Source organism: Equus przewalskii, chromosome 3 (genome assembly GCF_037783145.1).
Source record: "Equus przewalskii isolate Varuska chromosome 3, EquPr2, whole genome shotgun sequence".
Taxonomy (NCBI): domain Eukaryota; kingdom Metazoa; phylum Chordata; class Mammalia; order Perissodactyla; family Equidae; genus Equus; species Equus przewalskii.
In genome coordinates this window covers 19,265,928-19,289,220 of record NC_091833.1, presented here as the reverse complement: position 1 = coordinate 19,289,220, position 23,293 = coordinate 19,265,928, and the positions used below count along the sequence as shown (strand labels likewise).

Sequence of the window (23,293 nt, the reverse complement as noted above, 5' to 3'; positions counted from 1 at the left end):
AAAAAAAGAAGAAGAAAAAAAAGAAATGTGTCAGGCCCTGGGCTAGTTTGCAGAATGTATGGTGAACAAGCAGACAGCTGCCTGCCCCTAAAAGAGCTAACTGTGGAGAACGTACTTCAGGAAGGATGAAGTATGAGGTGCTAAGGAGGAAGCAGCAGGGGATTAAACCCAGCCCAGAAAGTCAAGAAGAGGTGAAATGTCTCTTAAATGAGACTTAAAGGACAAGCAGGATTTAGTTAGGCTGGAATGGACAAATGAAGGCTCCAGGCTGATTGAGTAGCAGGTGAAAAGGAAATGATAGAAGTTGCAGTGCACACACACAGGGGAACACAAAATGAGACTGGTAAACAGGTGACGCTTTCAGGCTTTAAAAGTCATGTTAATGGGCCTGCGCAGCATAGTGGTTAAGTTCACACACTTGCTTCTGCCCTGGAGTTCCCCAATTCGGGTCCCCAGTGCAGACCTACACACCACTCATCAAGCCATCCTGTGTTGGCACTCCACATACAAAACAGAGGAGGATTGGCACAGATGTTAGGTCAGTGACAATCTTCCTCAAGCAAAAAGAGGCAGATGGGCAACATGTGTTAGCTCAGGGCCAAGCTTCCTCACCAAAAGAAAAAAAAAAAAAGAAAGAAAAAAGTCATGTTAAGGAGCTTGCACCTTGTTCAAAAGCCAAAGGGAATTGCCAAAGAGTGATGAGTGAAATGTTTTGATATGTGTTCTACTGTGTATCCTTCCACTCAGTAATTCCACTTTAAGGAAATTATACTAAGGAAATTATGAACTTGTGCAACAATACAGCTAAAGGATGTTTTTAATATTGAGATTGTCCACAATTACAAAATTTTGAAGTAACCTAAACACCTTACAGTAGCAGTTTAGATAAAGAAAACTTTAGTTCATTCATATATTGGAATGCTATGTAGCTGCTAAAGATACTGTAGAAGAAGTATTTAAGGGCATGGAAAGATGTTCATTACATGTTAAATGAAAAGTGAACGTTATATAAAATATAGCATAATCCCATTTTTTGTAAATAAATAAATATATATATACACACACAATAGGTATACAAAAGGCATTGGAAGGCTATAAACCTAAATGTCTATTTTTTCACGTGGGACTATGGGTGATTTAAACGTTAATCTTTTGCTTATTTTCTTCTAATTGTTCTACAACAAAATGTGCTATTTTTGTAATTTAAAAAATTATATGTCTTACATGTCTAGACGTTTCTGGGGTACTGGCCATATTCCATTTCTTGACCTCGACTGGGTTAACATTTGCCTTTCTTTAAATCATTTGTTACAAGGTAAATTTGTTTAATGAACTTTCCTCTATGTATATTACATTTCATAGTTTTAAAAGTGTTTAATAAGCTGCACGTATTTATTTTCAATATCTTATACATAGTTCCGCGTCTCTGTAAGCACAGTGTTCCACAATTTCGGAGCAAAGTTGACACTTGACTGCAAACTCCGGTTGGTTTACCGCCCGAGCAGCGTGGACTTCAAACCCCAGCAGGCATTGCGGCCGGCACAGGGGGAACTACGGAGTCCGAGACGGGGGCCAGGACCCTACGGTCCTTTCCCTCCCAGAAGCCCGCGGGCGGCTCGGAACGCCGTCCGTATCATGGCCGCCGGAGCCGGGACGGCGAGCCCCGCTTCCGGCCCGGGCGTCGTGCGTGACCCGGGGGCGTCACAGTCGAGGAAGCGGCCTGGCCGGGAGGGCGGGGAGGGCGCGCGGCGATCGGACGCGATGGCGGGAGGAGGCGGGAGCAGCGACGGCAGCCGGCGGGCGGCAGGCCGGCGGGCGTCCCGCAGCGGCGGGCGGGCTCGGCGGGGGCGCCAGGAGCCGGGGCTGGGGGGTGCCGCGGAGCGGGGCGCGGGGGAGGCACGGCTGGAGGAGGCGGTGAACCGCTGGGTGCTCAAGTTCTACTTCCACGAGGCGCTGCGGGCCTTTCGGGGTAGCCGGTACGGGGACTTCAGGCAGATCCGAGACATCATGCAGGGTGAGGGCCGGCCGGGGAAAGGAGGCTGGAGCGCCTGGAGGGGTATCTGTGGGGCCCGGGTGTCGGGGCTGGGGGTCGCCGGGCCAACGATGTCTTCTTTTCCCAGCTTTGCTTGTCAGGCCCTTGGGGAAGGAACATACCGTGTCCCGGCTGCTGCGGGTTATGCAGTGTCTGTCGCGCATTGAAGAAGGGGAAAATTTAGGTATGGCTATTTTTGTGTTTTTCTCTGGGCTTACTTATTTAGGGCTAGTCGTTGTTTTCAAACTTATATCCGGAACTGAAGGATTCGGGGTTAAGGTGCGCTACTGTGTTTGGGTCACAGTGGTCTTAAACTTCTAGGATGCGTGTATTCTCTGGCTCTAGTTTTCTCCGGTTAAGATTCTCTTGGCTGCTTTTCTATGTTTTTTATTTCCTCCCACCTGTTTCTTACTCGCCCCAACTTTGCTGCTGTCTAAAGTGAGTTATGTTAAGATGGCCATCTTTTCCCCCATAGTAGAATGTTTTCAGAGTATGAGCACATTTTTTTTTCTGAATCGAACTTGACAGCTGACTAGCAAAACTGTCTTCAGTTTCTGGCCGCTTATATCTGAGGAGTATGTGTGTATCCTGAAATTTGAGATGCAATGCATGTGTTGATAATTTTTTACCTGTCTTGAAAATTGTTAAAAGATAGTCACTTCAAATTCACTGATTTGAATTTGGACCCGTAACATGTTTGTAAGCCTGTAGCCAGTGTCAGCAAGTTTAATGCAAATCTTACTATATTTGCGTGGTTTTTTCCGATAAATATGTGTATTTTTGGATATCACTTTTCTGTTCCTTAGAAAATAGCTTAAAGTGAAAACTGTGCTCTTTGTTCTAGACTGTTCCTTTGATATGGAGGCTGAGCTCACACCACTGGAATCAGCTATCAATGTGCTGGAGATGATTAAAACGGAATTTACACTGACAGAGGCAGTGGTCGAATCCAGTAGAAAACTGGTCAAGGAGGCTGTAAGGCTCTATTTTTATTTCTTTTTTGTTTTAACAAAAATCAGAGATCTTTGAGGATATAATGCTTATCTTTCCTGTGTAGGGTGGAGGAAAAACAAGGATGGAGAGAGCACAAGTGAGCACACTCAAACACATGCACACACTAGATATTATCTCTATAGGCGACCCCTTCCCAACCCAGGCTCCGAAAGAAAGAACTGTTCATGGCAGTTGCTCAGCTTTTGTGATTTTGGTGGTCTTCCTTGTGGCTGTGGCACGAGTGGCCACAGTACACAGCAAATGGGTTGGCATTGCAGGCTGACATTTTGGTGGTGGTTATACCATTCAGGAGCATCCTGAAAGGGCTAGAAGTAACTGGCTTAGGGTTTGGTCACCCTTGTTTATAATAAACGGAGAATAGCTGGGGCCTCAGGCAATATGGAACTGACTTTGAGCTATTTCGTGCAATTGTTTGCAGAAAGAAAGGCTTAGGGAACATTCCCTTTGAACAAACAGAATCAAACGTGCCGGGATAATCAGCTGGTTAGAAAAACAGTAATGGTTTTTCTAAGAAAAAAGCTGGTAGAGTGTGTAAAAGTTTGGGGCTGTGACTTTGTAATGGCTCAGTTCAGGGAATAAGTTCAAGGAGTAGAACTTCTTTGTACTTAAAACATAGAAGTGGCCAAGGGAACCAGTCAGAAAAAGCTTTGTCTTCTCTGATAACCAAGGCTAGGGGTGTGGAAGTCTTGGTGGGGGAAAGTAAGGAAACTGGTAAGGAAAGAAAAGGAGGGGAACTCAGGTGGGGGCGATAAAAGCTTCCTTATTAGCAAGGAAGACTTTCTGTCCCTTGGCTGTGTGCTGAGTCCTCAGGTCCCCTGTTAAAAAACCACCTGTGTGTGTGAGGTGCAGATGTTTTATTTATTCAGTTAAGGACCTTGGGCAGGAACTACTTTTGGTCTTGCAAAGAATGCTTAGAGAGGAATAATTCCAAGAATAGGCTTAGTATAGGTAAGTCAGGTTTGTGTTGGAGGGAAAATGCCAGAAAAGATATATTAGCAAGGGAGGAGAAACCCATGCCTCCTTTGAAAAGAGCTAAGGATCTTTTGAATGGGAAGAAATGGTCCCAGTTTACAGTGATTCATGTAACTCTTGATTGAGAAATGCAGCTCCTTCAGAACACAAGGGCTATAGATTTGTCTTCTGGCCCCTCTTTTGAAATCGTCTTTGTGGGCTTTCATCTTTCAGCTGTATATTTATTATTTTATTATTATTACTCAAGTTCATAGATCTTTTGTTTGGGGGCTTCATTAGGAAAAGTCTATTAGCAAAATCTAAATTCCCTTAAAATAGTCAACCATTTTCTTACGTTGACTCCCTTCAGCTTTTCCATTTTCTACCAGGTACCAGATCTCTTTTTATACTTAGTCTATTACTGTTAGTGCTGTGTAACAAATTACCCCAAAACTTAGCAGCGTAAAACAATAATATTACCTCTCAGTTTCCAAGAGTCAGGAATCTGGTAGTAGTTTAGCTGAGTATTTCTGGCTTGAGTTGAGATTATAGTCTGGCTCATGAGATTACAGTCAAGTTGCCTGCTAGAGTTGCAGTCATCTCAAGAGTCAGCTGGGGCTGAAGGATCTGCTCCCATGTGTACTCACATAGTTGTTAGTCGGACTCACTTTCTCACTGGCTGTTGACTGCAGACTTCTGCTCCTTACCTCTCCATAGGGCTGCTTACAACATGGTAGCTGCTTCCCCTAAAGCAAGTGATGCAGGAGATCAAGAGCCCAAGACAGAAGCCACAGTCTTTTATAACCTAATCTCAGAAGTGACATATCATCACTTCTGCCATATGCTATTGGTCACACAGACCAGACCCACTCTGGATTAGTGTGTGGAATGGGACTGTGCAGGAGGTTGGGATCATAGGGGGCCATCTTAGAGGCTGGCTACCACAATTACCTTGATCTCCTAGTTATTAAATGATATATCACTTGTCTCTTCAATTTTTTTTTTTTAATTTCTCGTTTATAGAGTCAGAATCTGCTAATGGTCGTCTTTGGGAAAATACCTTGGGGTACCTAGGCTCGATGAGACTTTTTGATGCATTTTAAGCTTTGTAAAGTGTCACAATAACTTATTTAAAAGTATATTAAATTTCTTCTTAAGTTTATCAAATAAGGTATTTGTTAAGTTAGAACTTCTCATTGTGTGGTCTGGGGATCTCTGCGGGTCTTCAGGCCCCTTTCAAGAGTCAAAACTATTTTCGTAACAATGCCAGAATGTTAGTTGACTTTTCATTGCATTGACATTTGCACTGATGGTGCAAAGGCAATGATGGGTAAAATTGCTGGCGCCTGAGCGTGACCAAGACAGTGGTAAACTGTACTAGTAGTTATTGTATTCTTCATCGCCACGTGCTTGCAGTTAAAAAAAAAAAAGCTAGTTTCAATTAAGAATGTCTTTGATGATTGATGAAGCTTTAGTAAAAATGATTACTTTTATTAAATCTAGACCCTTGAGCAAACATCTTTTTCAGTATTTTGTGTGACAAAATAGGAGGTTTGCCTAAAGCATTTCTGCTGCATACCAAAACATGATGGTTGTTTTCAGGAAAAGCACTTGTGTGATTATTGGAGTTGCATGCTGATCTACCTGCTTCTTTAGTGGAATACCATTTTACTTGAAAGAACTGACAAACTGGTTATTCATACATGGGTATTTGGTACTCACGTTCGTGAGAAAGAGCACAGTGAGCTTGTCCCTTCAAAGAAAATAGTTGACGGTATTTGTTGTCAGCGATAAAATTCAAGCTTTCAAGTGAGAATTAGAATTTTTGAAAACTTGTATTCATGTGCTTGATAGCTTCCCAATACTTAGACTTTTCTGATAAGATGATGTGGTATTAACAACTGTGATTTTAAAAAGATTTTTAATGAATGTATCAACAGTTGGAAGATCTGTATAACTCAGTGAATCAATATTTTCCAAATGATCAGTGCATTATATTACAAAATCATTCGTGGATAAAAGATCCCTTTAAAGTGCCAGATAAACTAACAGATTTTAATGTAATAGAAGATGAAAAGTTCACTTGCCAAAGTTTGGCCTAGAGTCAAGAATATCCACAATTTTCTGAAAGTGCTTATTAAAATACTCCTCCCTTTTCCACCTTCCTATCTGTGTGAGGCTGGATTTCTTAAAATACCTCAACCAAAACAACATATCGCAACAGAGTGAATGCAGAAGCAGATAAGATTCCATCTTTCTTCTATTAAACCAGATATTAAGGAGATTTGCAAAAATGTAAAACAGTGCCACCCTTCTCATTAAACTTTTGTCTTAGAAAATATAGTAATTTTTCATAAAGATATGTTATTTATGTTAACCTGTAATGAGTTTATTTCTTAATTAATAAATATTTTAAAATTTTCTCAGTTTTATATTTCTAATATGGTAATATAACCCACATAAACAAAAGTCTTTGGGGTCCTCATTAACATTAAAGAGTATAAAGGAATCCTGAGACCAGAAAGTTCCAGAACTGCTTCTGTAAGCTGTTAATGATATTGAGACTACATTTGGTATTATGTGGTATCTCTCTTTGTAGAAGATTCCTTGGCTGGATTTCTGTCGAGACCAGGAGAACAACATGTATGGCATGTGCTTGGAGGAGAATTTACTTGTTGCTTTTTCCTGTGCAGCATTCTCCCCTGCACCTTAGGTAGCAGCACATTGATTTTCTTTGGGGGCTGGTGCATCAGACACTTTCTCTTAGAACTTTAATTCTTGAAACAAAAGGCTTTGTCAAGGCTTTATGAGCATTCTTGCTTCTCATAACAGCCTGGTTTCTTCCTGAGTTTGCTTCTTTAGCCTTTCTTCATTTCTGTGGGTTTTGGTTTTCTCTTCCTATATACTTTCTGGCATTTCCCCCAACATAAACCTATCTTACTTCTTTTGAAAATCTATGCTTGGAATTTCCTTTTTTGTTTAAGTTAGCCAGAGACCATTGTTATTGCTTACACCCTAAGAACCTTAACAGATACAGAAGAGAAGAAATTATACTTATTTCTGAAAACTCTCAAGTGAAAAGCAATGGGTCATCTCTTAAAAAAAAAAACTTCCAGGAAATTAATACATAGTTTTAAAAGATAAGTTCAGAGCACCAACTTTGGAGGCAGACTTTCAACTTAGATTTTGAAAGCATTCACATTTCTTTTCTTGTTTCACAAATTAAATATAGTAGGCCCTGTGTTCCAGTTCTGGAAAAGATAAAGTAAGCATACTTTCTTCTGTGTCTCCTGAGGCAAGTATAAGTCCTAGACAGAATGAGTGGAGAACTATCTGAAGACTCAGAAATGTAAGTGGTAGTAAGCAGATGGGGAAGAAGACCAGAATTTGAAAGTCCACCAAACTGGTGATGAGTAGTTTACCATTTTTTCCCTCTCCAATATTGCCTGGCTTGGACTTGAGGGCTCCTGAAACCTGGAAGTGCACTCCAGGTATAAATAGAAAGAACTCCAAGAGAGGCTCTTCTCTAGTCTGGGCAGCAGGAAAGGGATCTCCTAAGGGTCAGAGAGGGTGAGAGAGATCCGAGGTCTTTTTTTCTTTTCTCCCTTTCTCCTGTCACAGCACCCAGGCAATACTACACTGGTGGCAGCAGGGCAGGCACCTAAAACTGACAGAAGAGAACCCTTTCTCTTTAGCAGTGGAGCTATGATCCCCAGAACCTGGAGCAAATTCCATTGCTTTTTTAACTGTCTGTCCTCCTGCTTAGCCCTGAATGCACACACAGTTAGTGTGTGGCAGAGTGGGGAAACTAAAGCCAAGGAATGCAAGGCTGGTTTGATATTTGAAAATCAATCAATATAATCCACCCTATTAGTCTAAAGAAGAAAAAAATGATCATATTAATTGACGCAAAAAAAGCATTTAACAAAATTCAACATTCGTTCATGATAAAAAAAAAAAAGAAACACGCAGCAAACTAGGTATAGACGGGAACTTCCTCAACTTGATAAAAGGCATCTACAAAAAAGCTACAGTTGACATCATACTTAATGATGGAGGATGGAATGCTCTGTTCTTAAGATCCCAAACAAGGCAAGGATGTCCATTCTCACCACTTCAGTTCTACATCATACTGGAAGACATAGCCAATGCAGTAGGTCAAGAAAAGGAAATAAAAAGCAACAGATTGGAAAGGAAGGAATAAAACTGTCTCTATGTGCAGAAGACATGACTTTCTATGTAGAAAATCCCATGGGGGCCATCCCCAGTGGCCTAGTGGTTAAATTTGGTGTGCTCCACTTTGGTGGCCCAGGTTCAGTTCCCAGCATGGACCTGCACTACCTGTCTGTCAGTGGCCATGCTGTGGTGGTGGCTCACATACAAAAAGAGGAAGATTGGCAACAGATGTTAGCTCAAGGTGAACCTTCCTTGCAAAAAAAAGAAAAAGAAAAAGAAAAGAAAATCCCACACGATATACCAAAAACGCTGTAATTAAGTTTAATAAGATTGCAGGATACAAGAGCAACACACAAAAACTAATCATATTTCCATAACTAGCAGTGAATGATGTGAAATGAAATTACCAAAAAAGTGCCATTTGTAATAGCTCCAAAAAAGAAATACTTAAGTATAAGTCTAGCAAACCCGTGTACAATCTGAGTATGGAAAAATACAAAAGGCTGATGAAAGAAATCAAGACCTAATAAAGGAAATTAAAAAGACATACCATGTTCATGGATTGGAAGACTTAATATAGTTAAGATGTCCATTCTCTCCATTTGATCCACAGATTTAATATAATTCCAGTCACAATCTCAGTAGGATTTTCTGTAGATACAGACTGATTCTAAAATACATATGGTAAGGCAAAGGAACTAAGATAACCAAAACAATTTTGTAAAAGACGAACAACTTACATGACTCCAATTTTAAGAATTACTATAAAGCTACAGTATGCAGGACTATAGACGTAGATTAGTGGAACAGAAGAGAATCCAGAAATAAACCCACAAATATGACATTGATTTTTGACAAAAATGTAAAGGCAATTCAATGGAAAAAGCTATTCAATAAAAAAAAGATAGTCTTCAACAAATGGTATTGAAACAATAGGATGTCCATATGCAAAAAATGAACCTCGACCTAAAACTCATCTTACACAATATTAAATCAAAATTGATCATAATCTAAATGTAAACTGTAAAGCTATAAAACTTGTCAAAGAAAACATGAAAGAAAAATCTTCATGTCCAGCACTTAGGCAAAAAGTTCTTAGATATGACACTAAAAGCACTATCCATAAGAGGAAAAATTGATAAATTAGACTTCATCAAAACCTAATACTTTTGGGGCCGGCCCTGTGGCCGAGTGGTTAAGTTCACACACACCACTTCGGCAGCCCAGGGTTTCGCTGGTTCAGATCCTGGGCGCAGACATGGTCGTCAAGCCATGCTGAGGAGGCATCCTGCATGCCACAACTAGAAGGACCCACAACTGAAAACACAACTATGTACCAGGTGGCTTTGGGGAGAAAAAGGAAAAATAAAATCTTAAAAAAAAATGAAAATAAACCTTTTTACTTTTATTCTGAGAAAACCACTGCTAAGAGAATGAAAAGACCAGCTGTAGACTGGGAGAAAATATTTGCAAATCACCTATCTGACAAACGACTTATATCCAAAATATATAAAGAACTCTCAAAAGAAAACAAACACCCTGTTTAAAAAGTGGGCAAAAGTCTCAACAAAGAGGATATACAGATGGCAAATAAACACATGACAAGATGCTCAACATATTTAGTCAATAGGGGAAAACAAATTAAAACCACAGTGAACACTAGGACCTACTAGTAGAATGGATAAACTTTAAAAAATACTAACGCAACAAGCACTAGCGAGGATGTGTAACAACTGGAACTCTCATACGTTGCTGATAGGAATGCAAAATGGTATAGCCACTTAGGAAAACAGTTTGGCCATTTGTTACAAAGTTATGCATACATTTTCCATATGACCCAGCAATCCCACTGCTGCATATTTACCTTAGAGAAATGGAAAGTTATGTTCACACCAAAACCTGTTAGGAACGTTTTAGCATCTCTCTTCATAATCACCCCAAATTGCAGATGACCCAAATGTCCTTCAGTGTGTGAATAAACAAACTGTATATTCACACAATGGAATACTGCTCAGCAATAAGAAAGAAGGAACTATTGATAATGCAACAGAGACGGACCCCAAAGACCTTATACTGAGGGAAAGAAGCCAGTCTCAAGGCTACATCCTTTATAAAATAAGTGCTACATACTGCATGCTTCCATCTAAATGACATTCTTGAAGAGACCAAACAGTGAAAAGATCAGTGGTTGCCAGGGGTCAGGGCTGGGAGAGGAGGTGACTACAGAGGGGCAGCATGAGAGAGGCTTTTTGGATCCACGGCTTTTGTGTCCTCATTGTGGTGGTTACAGGAGTCAACACGTGTGTTGAAACTCAGAACAGTACACCAAAAAAAGGTTAATTTTGTTGTATGCAAATTAAGTAAAATTTAAAAGCATAATACAGGGGCCGGCCAGGTGGCACAGCCGTTCAGTGTGCACGTTCTGCTTCTCAGTGGCCTGGGGTTTGCTGGTTCAGATCCCGGCTGCAGACATGGCACCACTTGGCACGGCATGCTGTGGTAGGTGTCCCACGTATAAAGTAGAGGAAGATGAGCACGATGTTAGCTCAAGGCCAGTCTTCCTCAGCGAAAAGAGAAGGATTGGCAGCAGTTAGCTCAGGGCTAATCTTCCTCAGAAAATAAAACAAAATAAAAAAACATAATAGGACCTAAATGTTTTATAGAAAGTAAAACCTTTGGGGGCCAGCCCAGTGGTGTAGCGGTTAAGTTCACACGCTCTGCTTTGGCATCCTGGGGTTCACCAGTTCAGATCCTGGGTGCGGACTTACACACTGCTCATCATCCCATGCTGTGGCAGCATCCCACATACAAAATAGAGGAAGATTGGCATGGATGTTAGCTCAGGGACAATCTTTCTCACCAAAAAGAAAAAAAGTAAAACCTTTGTATTCTTCAAGAAAGTAGGTATAGTCTTAGGTATAGTTTTTCTACTGAAAATGATGTAAAAGTGAATATGGTCATCTAATTAAAATGAAAAGACTTACTTTGTACTTTGCCTGGGCAGCAAGAACTTTCGGTTGTGCCTGCTATTCAACAGCATTTGACACCAGTTTCCTTTGTCCTGTGTGGCTGTGCTCAGCACGCTGAGGTCAGAATCCTCAGAGATTAGTGCTTACCGAATTCCCTTCCTCTTCCTCCTTTTCTCGGTCTTTTTCTCCTTAAGTTCTTCCCTGTGAAGACTGAAAATATCTACAGACCAGTTTTTCTTCCTTCCCTTTTTTGAGTGTGAGATGTGTTTCTTCTGCCTCTCTTTGAGACAGGATTTAAGGTAGCTGTTTTATCCTGTTAGATAACACCAAGTGCTCCCACTTTTTCCCTGGCTTTTCTAATTTTTAAAGACGTACAAGTTTTTTAAATATCCATTTTAATTTTCCATCACTGTTCTCCCTCTACGTATATTCTCTTTGGGTTTCTTTACCAAAGGACTCTTCTTTCTCCCTGTTGTTGATGAGACCTTCTCATCCTACCTGAAACTTTGTCCTCTTCCTTTGCTGCCTGTGGATGAGCTGGGTTTGTTCGTCTCAGAAATTCCCTGCACACTTTATCTGGTTGTCAGCTGGGGTTTACAGCAGTGAGAGGCTGTGTTGGTTCTCCTACAGAACTGGCCACAGGCCCTTCCTGACTGAAAGCAGCAGGACTCTGCGGTCAGCAAATTGATTTTTTTCCCCACAGTATATCCTCCCCTTTCTGCCCCCATTACATCAAAGCTTGTGCATCTAAAAAGAGCAGAACCAGTTGTTCTGGGGACCTGGAATGACTCCTGTCCATTTTGCCTTTCCTTAGAAGGCCCTATTCAAATTGGGTAAATGGTCTGTAATCCAGCAGATCAGATTTTGCTGTTACCAGCTTTTTAAAAAAAAATCCAAAGTAATGTCAGAAATCTACCCTATCAACTGAAAGAGAGCTTACAGTTGTTCATAATGCTTAAACAATAATTGTTAGTTTTTAAGGATGGGAATTTGATGGAATCTGAAAAGTTCTTGGGTAAATAAGACTTAGTTTTGCTTTTTAGTAGTTTATTTTGATATTCGATATTCTGATTGCATCTGTCATCACTGTAACAGTTAAAAAGGTTTTCTTCCTCTTTCGTAGGCTGTCATTATTTGTATCAAAAACAAAGAATTTGAAAAGGCTTCAAAAATTTTGAAAAAACATATGTCCAAGGACCCCACAACTCAGGTAAATTTGATTATTTTTTTGTTCCCATGACTTAAATCCATCTCATTGTTTTTTGTGGGGAAACAGGGAAAGGGTTCCTTGTCAGGAATGTTATCTAAATATTCACCTTTAAATATTCAGCACCTTTAGCACGTTGTCTTACTGGATAACTTAGTGTTAGATTGGCTTTTCAAAATTTATTTTTCATTAGATTTACATAAATCATTTACTTGCTCATTTCTGTCTGGTTCGTGACAGAACTTGATTTAGGCTATCAGCACCAGGTATCAAGCTTCTAATTTTTTTTTTGTAACACTTTGTAACACTTCTAACTTTATTTACATAAATGCTGATCCTGCAGACTTGAGAATCTGCCTTGGTGAAAACTTAACTCCTCTATTTTCTGGTGTCAAAAGCTCTGTTGGCACCCTGCTTTCATTGTTTTTTCCTTTATAAGTCTAAATTTTAGTTTTTGAAAAGGTAATACGTGTACATAGTGTAAAATTCAAAAGGTACAACAAAAGAGCTTAGTGAAAATTCTCTCCCATCTCTGACTCAGCCATCTCATTCCTCTCCTCAGAGGCAACCAGTGTTGTTTCCTTTTATCCTTTCAGCGATATTCTATGCATTGCATATGCAAGCAGATAAGTGTGTGTCTGTGTATATATGTGTATGTACAGACCTACACTTATGTCCATTCTTCCTGTTCTTCCCATGTACATATGTGAGCATAGTCTATACACTAATTTCAGCATTTTGTAAATTGCTTTTTTCACTTCATGTATCTTGGAGACCATTCTATATTAGTACATAAGGAGCTTCTTTATCTTTTTTGTTTTATTTTTTTGAAAGTTTAAAAATCTTTTTGTAAATGTATAAAGGTACTTTAGATCCTAAGTTCTTCATCCTTTTTTTTATAGCTGCATAGTAACCCATTGTGGCTGATCCATAATTTATTGGTCTGTTCTTTGTGGTAGGCTTCCCTTCCTATATATGGAGCAGTGATTTTCACTGCCAGCATTAGGAAAGTTCTGATAGTGTTGTCTCAACTCATCATCATTGAATTTTTACTAGAGTTCTCCTTTCTCATGTTGCAAATATTGGTCCTTTGTGTAGAAGCTGAGAAATGATCTCCTGAACATTATCCGTGAAAAGAACTTGGCCCACCCTGTTATCCAGAACTTTTCCTACGAGACCTTCCAGCAGAAGATGCTGCGCTTCTTAGAGAGTCACCTGGATGACACAGAGCCCTACCTCCTCACGGTGGGCCTTGGCCTTCTGTTCACATAACCATGATGTGACCTTGAGGATGTGCAAGCAATTAGGAAAGGACAGCTGTTTTTAGAAGTGAAAAGAGTAAATGTCTGGAAAAGACTTTGAATTATATACACTATCTTCCTTAATTAAATGTCTTATATATACAGAAGCAGAGATACTGGCAGAGACAAATGGAACATACCTGATCTGACCTCCCATTTTTACCTTCTCTACATGTGATTAATCTGTTGTGGTTGAAGTAGAACATTCTCTTACAATTGATGGTGGTTCTCAAAGGAGGTGAAATTTGAATTAAGTTTGAGAGGAAGAGAGGTTTGGTAGATATAGTCTAATGGGGTTGTTAATGGGAAGAAGGCATAACTGGAGGAAAGCTGTGTCTGGAAGTATGATAAGGCAAAAGAGGCCAAGTGAAGATATTCTTTAATTGGATCAAAGAGAGAAGCATAAAGAATGGAAGCAATGAGGCTCAAGACTGCATGTGGAAGAATTAGAACCCAGTCTGTCCTAGAAGGTGGACTATGATAGAGGAAAATTTAGTGAGAAGGTTTTTTTTTTTTTTAAACTAGGATTTTGAGAGTGTTGAAAATATACTATCTCCTAACAGTGGATCTGCAAGGCCCATATTAGGATAGTGTCAATGATCCTAGCAGTCATTTCGCAAATCTCAAATTATTTATAAAGCAGATAGTTTGGAATATTCAGGGAGCAAGTATCAGGATACTTGAGCCTGCCCTAGGATCCTTTCCTTTGTATTTCAGGTAACTGGAAAATAACCTGCCACTGTTTCTGGATGACAATAGAACTCTCAGCTCTTAAGATAGTGCTCGTTAGAGATAGACCTATCTGAAACAGTGATACTGGACTGATTGGGAATGTATAAAACTTCAATCATAGGGAGACAGGTGAGCAGTTGGAGTTAGAGCAAGATTGGCTTATCCAGGGCTTTATGTGGTATAAGTAAGGATTTTTAAAGAGTTGTTAATAGGCAAAACATTGTGGAAACAATCCATAAAAAATTCCATACACAGTGGCCAGCCCAGTGGCGAGCGGTTAAGTTGGCACGTTCCACTTCTTGGCGGCCTGGGGTTCGCTGGTTTGGATCCCGGGTGTGGACATGGCACTGCTTGGCAAAAAGCCATGCTGTGGTAGGCGTCCCACGTATAAAGTAGAGGACGATGGGCATGAATGTTAGCTCAGGGCCAGTCTTCCTCAGCAAAAAGAGGAGGATTGGCGGTAGTTAGCTCAAGGCTAATCTTCCAAAAAAAAAAAAAAAAAATTCTATACACAAACAAAAAGACAGTAATCAAAACATTCGTTATCCTAAGTTTGAAAAAAAAGTTTGATTTTTATACCTGACCCTATAGGTATATTTGGGATTCAGAACCTAGATTAGGGATGAAATTGGAAGGATGGAAGAGGAGATACAAAGTGAAATCATGTAATTATTTGTTGTCCAAAAGGCTAAAGAATTGTTGCAATTTCGAGATAGCACCACTCCAACTTGAGTTCTCCTTTAGTATAGAAACCTGTGAGCCATTTTTTGAGGCAGGAAAGAAGAGAGGAATTTGAGGTAATTCTTGTAAGTTCTCTCTCTTTTTATGTCCTCCTCTAGTTTATGCCTAGATTGGATTTGTAAGTAAACATGTTTGCATATTGAGTATGTTCATGGTGAAAGAAGCAGAGAATTAATGAAATTCTGTGAATTCCTCTTCCTGATGACATTCTTCCTTTCTCAGATGGCCAAAAAGGCTTTGAAATCTGAGTCTGCTGCCTCAACTACAGTGAAGGAAGATAAACAGCCAGCACCAGAGCCTGTAGAAAAGCCACACAGAGAACCCGCAAGGTGAGAGGGATGCCCTTTTGTGATCCTGGGTGAAACACTGGGGTGGTCTTTTAGAAACATAGTCTCCTTCTTAGAGCAGGATTAGTTAGCTCCTCCTGGTGATCTGACCTCCTGACGTGTTACTGGGTTACTTGTACAAGGCCCTAGGGGAGTTACAGAGCACAGCCTAGGAAAATGAGAATATTGAAGATGGGATGTCGCATCCCTGACGGAAGTTCCTGACTGACTATTCCTGAAAGGTTCTTTCCTCTGTGTCTCTCTCCTTGCCTCGCTCATATCTACCCAGTACATCCTGGTGGATATCTGATCTTTTAATACAGTGTTCAGTCTTGTGAATCAGATTCCCAAGACCAGTTGCTAAAGCAGGGGTCACAAGTTCAGATGCCTTTGGGGGCCTGGTGGGAAATGTAAAGGAGCAAAGTGGGTCTAGGATACAGTTGAGAGCATGGGACTGTGAACCAGAGAGGGCGTGCTTTTCAGTTTTGTGTAGTTGTAGCTATGTGAGAATGTCCAAGGTGCCCAATCTTCAGTTCAAATTTTTGTGTGAGACGTCTAAATTTTTTTTTCTGAGATTTCTCAATTTTTGAATGTTGGCAGTTAGTCCAATTAAAAAAAAAAACTTGCATAGCTTATGGGTTGGGGCCTGCAGGCTGCCAGTTTGCCCTCTCCTAACAGTTTTTACTTAAAGCATACTAGCTATTCCAAATGATACATGAACTTAACTTTATTTTTAAAAGGCAGTTTCTCATTTTTCCAAGACTTTTCTTACTCTGAGAATTCTCAAGATCCCATTTATAAGTGTATTATAGGAGAAAGAGGCAGAATGGATACCAGTATTTTACTTCTCTCACATGAGGGTTGGACTAGGACAGCTGGAAGAAGAACTTAGACTTCAAGGTGAGACTGCTGGATTATCAGTTAGTTGTCCAGATGGACTTGTAGTTGTTAGGCACTATACAGAGTTCTTCCATAACGGAAAGCATTGCTTTAGTCCAGGCAGACCAAATGGTTAGACAGCCCCCAGGCTAGAAGTCTCTGGAGGGAGTATCACTGGCCCTAGCTCCTTTAAGATTCTCTTACTTGGAGTTTGAATTCCATAGTTCAACATATAGATCATATTTAAAGCCTCTACTTAGACTTAGAAAGGGAAGCCCTTATAAATAAAGGTTATATCAAGCAACCTCTCTCTCTTTTTTAACGAAGAGTCCTGAACTTGAGGAGCTCTCTAATTTGAAGCTTCACACTTGAAGCTTCAGCAGTGGTGAAACTGGTCTTTGTATGTTTGCTTTATTTGTAGGCAGCTACGGAATACTCCAACCACCATTGGAATTATGACTCTGAAAGCAGCTTTCAAGACTCTATCCAGTGCACAAGATTCTGAGGCAGCCTTCTCAAAACTGGACCAGAAAGATCTGGTACTTCCTAATCAAGTGTCCCCACCATCACCGGCCCTCAAAAACAAGAGACCGAGAAAAGATGAAAACGAAAGTTCAGCCTCAGCTGAGGGTGAGGGTGGCTCTGAACTGCAGCCCAAGAACAAGCGCATGACAATAAGCAGATTGGTTTTGGAGGAGGACAGCCAGAGTACTGAGCCAAGTGCAGGCCTCGACTCCTCCCAGGAGCTTGATCCAGCGTCACCATCCAAGCCCACCGTTCTCAACCAATCCCTCCCTGGAGAGAAGAATCCCAAGTATGAAGACCTTCTTTGTAGCAGTTTTGGGGCTGGTTGGTGGTCCTGGTTGCGCCTGGTATTGCTTCTGTGAAGGAAGTTAACTTTCAGCTAAGTTACTCACCACCAAGTCTTGCTCAGACTGCTAGAATGTGACTCAGGAATGGGGAGTGACGACATAGCCATCCCTGCCAATTCTCAAGTGCCACACTGGGGCTTCTGGGCATTGCACTAGGGCATGAGTGAGGATGGAAGGGTTTCAAAGCCTCCTGCTCATCGCTGCTTTCATTTTTAGCAAGCTTCTGAGTACCATGACTACTGAATATTAGTCTTGTTTGTCACAAGAAATTTGAATTGGGCCACCTTATCCTTTGGTCCTTAAAAGAGATTTATGAATATTTATAGTTTTGCACCTTCTATGACCATTTAAGACGGCAAATTCAGTAAATATTTACTATTCTCTCACACTCTGCTAGGTTCTATGGGGCAGTGGTTAGAATGCTTTCATTTTGTTCCCGTCATGACCCCCAACCTGGCTTTCCAGTTTTGCTACCTTTTGTGCTCTCTTATGGATCCTTCCTCCAGGCAAACTGCTCTGCTTGCTCTCTCTGGGACACGCTGTGTTTGGTTTTTACTACTGTATTCTTGCTTCCTCTCATTCCCCACAGTTGGACTATCACCCCTCCATCATTGCTTGTCAGAATCCCCTCCACCCTTCAAAGGGAAGAGAAGCTGATGTTGACCAAGTACTTTCCATGGGCAAGCACTTTCACGTACTATCTCCTTAAATCTCTGCACTCCTCATTCTGTGAGTGATATATTGTCCCCATTTTATAGATGAGGAAGATTATTAACTTGCCTGAAATCACACAGCTGAAAAGTGGCAAATTTGGGCTTTGGGATTTTTAATCCTAGTCAGTCTTGACACAAAAGTCTGTGGCCTATACACCGTGTACACCAAGCTGCCCCTTAAAATTCTGCCTCCGTGAATCTCCAGTGGTCACCCTGCTGTAAGTGATTACCTCACTGGTCTCCCAAAGCCATTGCCATCTCTATTACTCCTCTCTCTTGTAGTTGTTTGGGGACCTGTGCTCTGGCATGCATGTGCTAGGTGCCCTGAGGGGCTGTGGTATCTGATAAGTGATTTATACTCGGGCAGAAATCTGCACTATATCCACCACTACCTACATTCAGAAGTGAGTGAATCATTGGCTGGGCAAGCAGATGCAGCTCAAGACATTTTTATTCTCATTTGATAAATGATCTCGTTTACTCCTTGCAGCAATCCTGTGAAGTGTAGGTATTACTCCATGAACAGATGAGGAAATAGGAGAGAGTGCATGATTAAAGTGGTTTTATAAATGGGAGGATTTGTGAAGGTTTCAAACATATCTACCTCTCTCATGTGTCAAGGGTATGAAGTACGATGGGTACTCTAAAGCAGAGGTTGGCAAACTACAGCCCCTGGGCTAAATCTGCCTGCTGCCTGTTTTTGTAAATAAAGTTTTATTGGAACACAGCCACACCCATCATTTACGTATTGTCTATGGCTGCTTTTGAGGCTACATTAAGTTGAGTAGTTGCAACAGAGACAGTAAGCTCTACAAAACCAAAGATTCTATGTGGCCCTTACAGAAGAAAGGGATCCCATGACCCTGGCTCTAAATGAAGTTTGTGTGAGGTGCCCTGGGAATTCCAGAGAAGACCTGAGCCTGCTCAGCAGAGTTGTGGGTGGAACAAACCTTGCAGAGGAGCAAATGTTGAGCTGGCTTGAAGGATGAGTAGGAGGTCATCAAGCATGAGCTGGGGGGTTCTAGGCAGTGGGAACCCCTTGCATAAAGGCAGGAGAAAGTCTGGTATGCTTTGAAAAACGTCATGTGGTCTGTATGACAGGAGAATACAACGCACAGAGAGGATGAAGGAAGAAAAGTCTGGATGGGTAGATGGGCCAGATCTTGAGTTCCTATTGTATTCTTCAGACAGAGGTTCTCAAGCTGGGCTTCATATCACAATTACCTGTGGGATGTTTAAGAAAATATATATTCCCAGGCCCCTGGCTATGAATTAGAAGGGGCAGGGGAATGCTCTGTAATCTGCTTTTCTAACTATGCCCCAGATAATTCTAATACAACTAATCTGAAGGCCTGATGAGGGCTTTTGAACAGGCACTGAGGGAAAGGAGAGGAGGAGCGTGGCTGGAGGCTGCTGCCAGGTGAGCAGTCAGGACCTGGGGGAAGCTGGGCCAGTGGAATTAGAGGAGGGGAAGGCAGGATTAGGGTGTATCACCTGAGGCAGGGCTACAACTACTAGATTTTTTTATCCCCCGTGGCACTTGGTACAGAACAGATGCTTACCGGATATTTATTAACCAAATAAAATAATACTTGTTTCTTGCAACTTAAGGAGTCATATCCAAAACTTCTATAGAAGGCCAGCAAAAGGTTAACATTTTAGGCTTTATGGGCCACTTGCGTCTCTGTTGCATATTCTTGTTTTCACAATGCTTTGAAAATGTGAAAACCATTCTTAGCTCAAGGGCAGTACAAAAACCAGCAGCCACAGGTGTAGTTTGCTGACCCCTCTAGACCATCCAACCCCTCTAGACCATTCATTGCTCAAGTTCTCACCTCACCAGTGAGGAGCGCAAGGACCAGGAAGTGACCTGACTTGCCCAGGACTGCAGAGCCACCTAGCAGTTGAGATGAGGACCCAGATCTCAGGCCCTTCCCCATCATGAGAAATGAGGAAGCACCAGAACATTTGTCCACATAATAAATGCTGAGTTCAGAGGAGGAGTGGGAGGTGACCAGAGGGATCTGGGAAGACTCTGCAGGAAGAGTGAACAGCTACTCGGGTGAAAATGCTGGACCAGAGGTTAAAACCAATGTTATCCCAGCACTGGGATAAGGAGATAGAAAACTTCGACTGTAATCCTGTGTAACTTTTGTTTATAAATAGTAAGTAATGCAGTTAATATCCTGAGAAGGAAAAACCTTAAGTAATTTTTTTTCACTCTGTCTCAAGCAAATTAATTATTCTCATGAATAACATTTTTGGAGAGATCCAATTTAAAAAGAAAGGAAAGGAAATAGTTCACCATTTGTCTCAGCCACTTAGGTAATGTCATAGAACACTTAGGGAACTCAAGGAATTCTTTTCAAGTCTTTGCACTTATTAAGCAAATTGCTTTCATTACTCATTTGCAAAATACCCAGACAGCCTTAAAAATAAATTTCTTTTCATAGGGGGGAAGGCGACAGAAGTTTGTCTCTACTCTCTTGGTCAAGTTTTACAGGTCATTTTGATCGATGTAAATTCTTTAAAATTTAATTCAGATACTTTCCATGTTTGTTTTGTAAAAGATGTTATAATTCTGAGGTCAGATTTGTGCTCTGTTCCCAGGGCAGTCATATTATCAATCAGGTAAACACAGTCAAAGTTGATTAGAAAAGACTGCCTATAATTTGCATTTAAATTATTTAATAATTTGGGCTTGGGGTTATATTTCAGCATTGGGACTGTTTTTGGTTGCACCCAAATACCTAACATTTCATGTTCACAGGAAGGATTCTTGTTTGCTCACCACCCTAATCTTTGATGGTATAATTCCTTTGCAGCTCTTTGATAATCCCCTTATTAAGCTAATATTTCTGCAGCTCCCCTTAGGGCTCGTGTTACAGTGCTAGGTGTTTGGCATAGACAAATGAAGATACAGGCCCCGCCTTCAAGATGCTTATGGTTAGGGGTATGTTGTGAAATGGCTGTTTAATGAGTGGAAGCACTAGCCCAAGGGCAGAGGAGCTGGGCTTTTCGTGTGTTTTGGGGCCAGTAGTTAGGGCAGGCTTGTTGACAATGGTGGCCTTGAAAGATGGATAGGATTTCAGCTGGCAGAGAAGCAAATCCCAAGCAGAGGGAACAGTAAATACAGAGGCAGGAAAGTACAGAGTTTGCAGGAGAAAGGAGGAGCAGAGGGTGTGGCTCTGCTGTTTGTGTGGGTGTGGGTATGATGGGGATGGTGGTGGGGAGAGGAGGCACTCACTGGTGGCAAGAAATTGACTGGGTCTAGACTGGAGGATCTTGATTTCCCCATACAGGCGTCTAGGCAGTGAGAAACATCACAGAATAGAGGAGGGATGTGGTAATTTCAGGACAATTGTTCAGATGGCTTTCGAAGGGGAAGGGGCTGGGGCAGAGACTCCAGTTAAGAGGCTAGTGTAATACTGGTGAAAGGTACCATGGGCTTGGACTAGGGGAATGGGGAGGGAAAGGAGAGCCGTCCAGAGACAGGAATAGGGCATATCTGTGAAGGGAGTTTGCAGCTTCTAGGTTGAAGAATGCTCACACCTTAAGAGTGAAAACTAAACCAAACAAACAAAAAACAGGAAAATGAACAGATTTTGAGGGAGATGGTGATGTATTACAGTGCTGAGTTTGAGGGATGGTCCTGCAGCCTAGAGGATGTTGACATGGAGATGCCTGGCCAAGTCAGGATTTGGGAGTTGTGTGTAGGTGAAATCTTGAATGTGGTCACAGCAGAACAGAGAGGCATACAGGGTGGTGAGTAAGCCAAGGACAGAAAATGGGATGATCCAGGATGAATTTGTCTTACACCTTGTCCTCTCATTGATCTCCTCTTAGAGTACCCAAAGGCAAGTGGAACAGCTCTAATGGGGTTGAAGAAAAAGACACTTGGGTGGAAGAGGAGGAACTGTTTCCAGTTCAGGGTAAGCTAGGAGATTCTCTTTGGTGTCTCCTTGATGCTTGCTGAAGTGTAGATGCATGTTACTATCACATTTGTGTTCCAGAAACTGCTTGTCTCCAAACTAGAAAAAGTTTAATAAGTTCTTCATTGTGATTCATCAGGAATCAGTTTTATGTCCTTTCGCATTAAACAATGGAGACTGTCAAAGCAGCACTTTATATTTAAAGAAAATTCCTGGTTTTGTTTTAATAAATGATATATTTAATTGCCGTTGATATTCTTCCTAAAGTCTTTTAATTAGAAGAGGTAGAAGTGGTTATTCCTTGCATTTCTTGTATAAGTAAAAACTCTCTTACCAGTTTCTATATATAAATGTATTTTTCTAAGATAAGAAACTTTGCTTTTCCATAATTAATACTAAACTTCATAGCATTTGCATTAAAATCTCTCACATCACATATTTTGCATTCTAATGGAAATATCTAAGTGCTAAACTTTAGTTTTGGAGATTATTCTGTAGACTTTTTGTGACGTAGCAACAACAGTAATCCTCTGCCAGTCTGAAAGGTTTTGTCCTTAAAAAGTAGCTTCATTGGCAAAAACATAGTTGGCAAGATCAAGATCACACAGGAAATGGCGGAGGTAACAGAAAATCAATAAAAGTGGCATTTAATATTTAAAACCAACAGGATATGAAAGTCCTAGAAAACACCCACTTCCAGTGTAGTCCAGATTTGTCAGATTTACAAATCTGCTTCCACTATAGTATGAAATACTTCATGATTTAAAAATAGTACTCTCCTGTAAGTGTCCCTTTTCCTGAGCCCCCTCCTCCATTGTCAGGAAGCATTGCTGCGACAGCATCTGGTAAGGCAGACACTCGAACAAGTTTTATGTTTATGCAACTTTGCCTTTTCTTGCAGCTTTTTAACTGGCTCTCGTTGGCTTGCAATGGCATTCATGTCTTTTATACTTGTATAACCTCCTGTAGCCTTCTGGTCCTTTAAAAAATTATTTTGGTCCATGTTTTTTGAGGCCTCATCTCTTTCCATATGGTGAGGGGTGGAGTTTGAGCAGATCTCGCATGTCTGTCAGAGTAGGAAGCGATAATTATTATCCCGTTCTTTTTTTTAAGGAATTAAACCAAATTTTACTTCTATAAAATGATCAGGGATTTGAAAATTCTGGCATAAAACAGTAAAACTGTGTTATTTCAAAGCAGTAGTTAGCAAGGGGTTATAAAGCAGAAATTTTCTATATGTACACACACACCTACATATATACACTTATGTGTGTATATTAGGGTTTTAAATACCACAGTCCCTCAGTAATTTTAGAAAATGATATTGGTTTTCCTAAGGAGCCTGAAATCCATCACTAACCAACATTTATTGAATGCCTATTTGTAAAGTATTTGCTTTGTACAGATTCTCATGGGCTGAAATGATTGGTATCCCCAAAACAAAGGAC

The 23,293-nt window shown here is 40.9% G+C and overlaps 2 protein-coding genes across 5 annotated transcripts in view; one reads left to right on the top strand and one right to left on the bottom strand.

Moving 5' to 3' along the window:
* Positions 1–1,614: 1,614 nt before the first annotated feature.
* Positions 1,615–23,293, top strand: part of TERF2 (telomeric repeat binding factor 2) — a 23,709-nt gene continuing 2,030 nt past the window's right edge. Inside the window, exons 1-8 of one of the 4 annotated variants that reach the window (XM_070613773.1) lie at positions 1,620–2,014; positions 2,121–2,216; positions 2,877–3,007; positions 12,266–12,352; positions 13,448–13,594; positions 15,346–15,452; positions 16,750–17,142; positions 21,760–21,845. In XM_070613773.1, the coding sequence (XP_070469874.1) occupies positions 1,636–2,014; positions 2,121–2,216; positions 2,877–3,007; positions 12,266–12,352; positions 13,448–13,594; positions 15,346–15,452; positions 16,750–17,142; positions 21,760–21,845 (1,426 nt within the window). In that variant the 5' untranslated portion in view covers positions 1,620–1,635. Of the gene's footprint in view, positions 2,015–2,120; positions 2,217–2,876; positions 3,008–12,265; positions 12,353–13,447; positions 13,595–15,345; positions 15,453–16,749; positions 17,143–21,759; positions 21,846–23,293 lie in introns of all 4 variants that reach the window. The other 3 variants (XM_070613772.1, XM_070613775.1, XM_070613774.1) reach the window with 3 other exon arrangements.
* NIP7 (nucleolar pre-rRNA processing protein NIP7) overlaps positions 16,033–23,293 on the bottom strand; it is a 20,541-nt gene continuing 13,280 nt past the window's right edge. Inside the window, exon 5 of the mRNA XM_070613780.1 lies at positions 16,033–22,911. Within this exon, the coding sequence (XP_070469881.1) occupies positions 22,663–22,911 (249 nt within the window). The 3' untranslated portion in view covers positions 16,033–22,662. The remainder of the gene's footprint in view (positions 22,912–23,293) is intronic.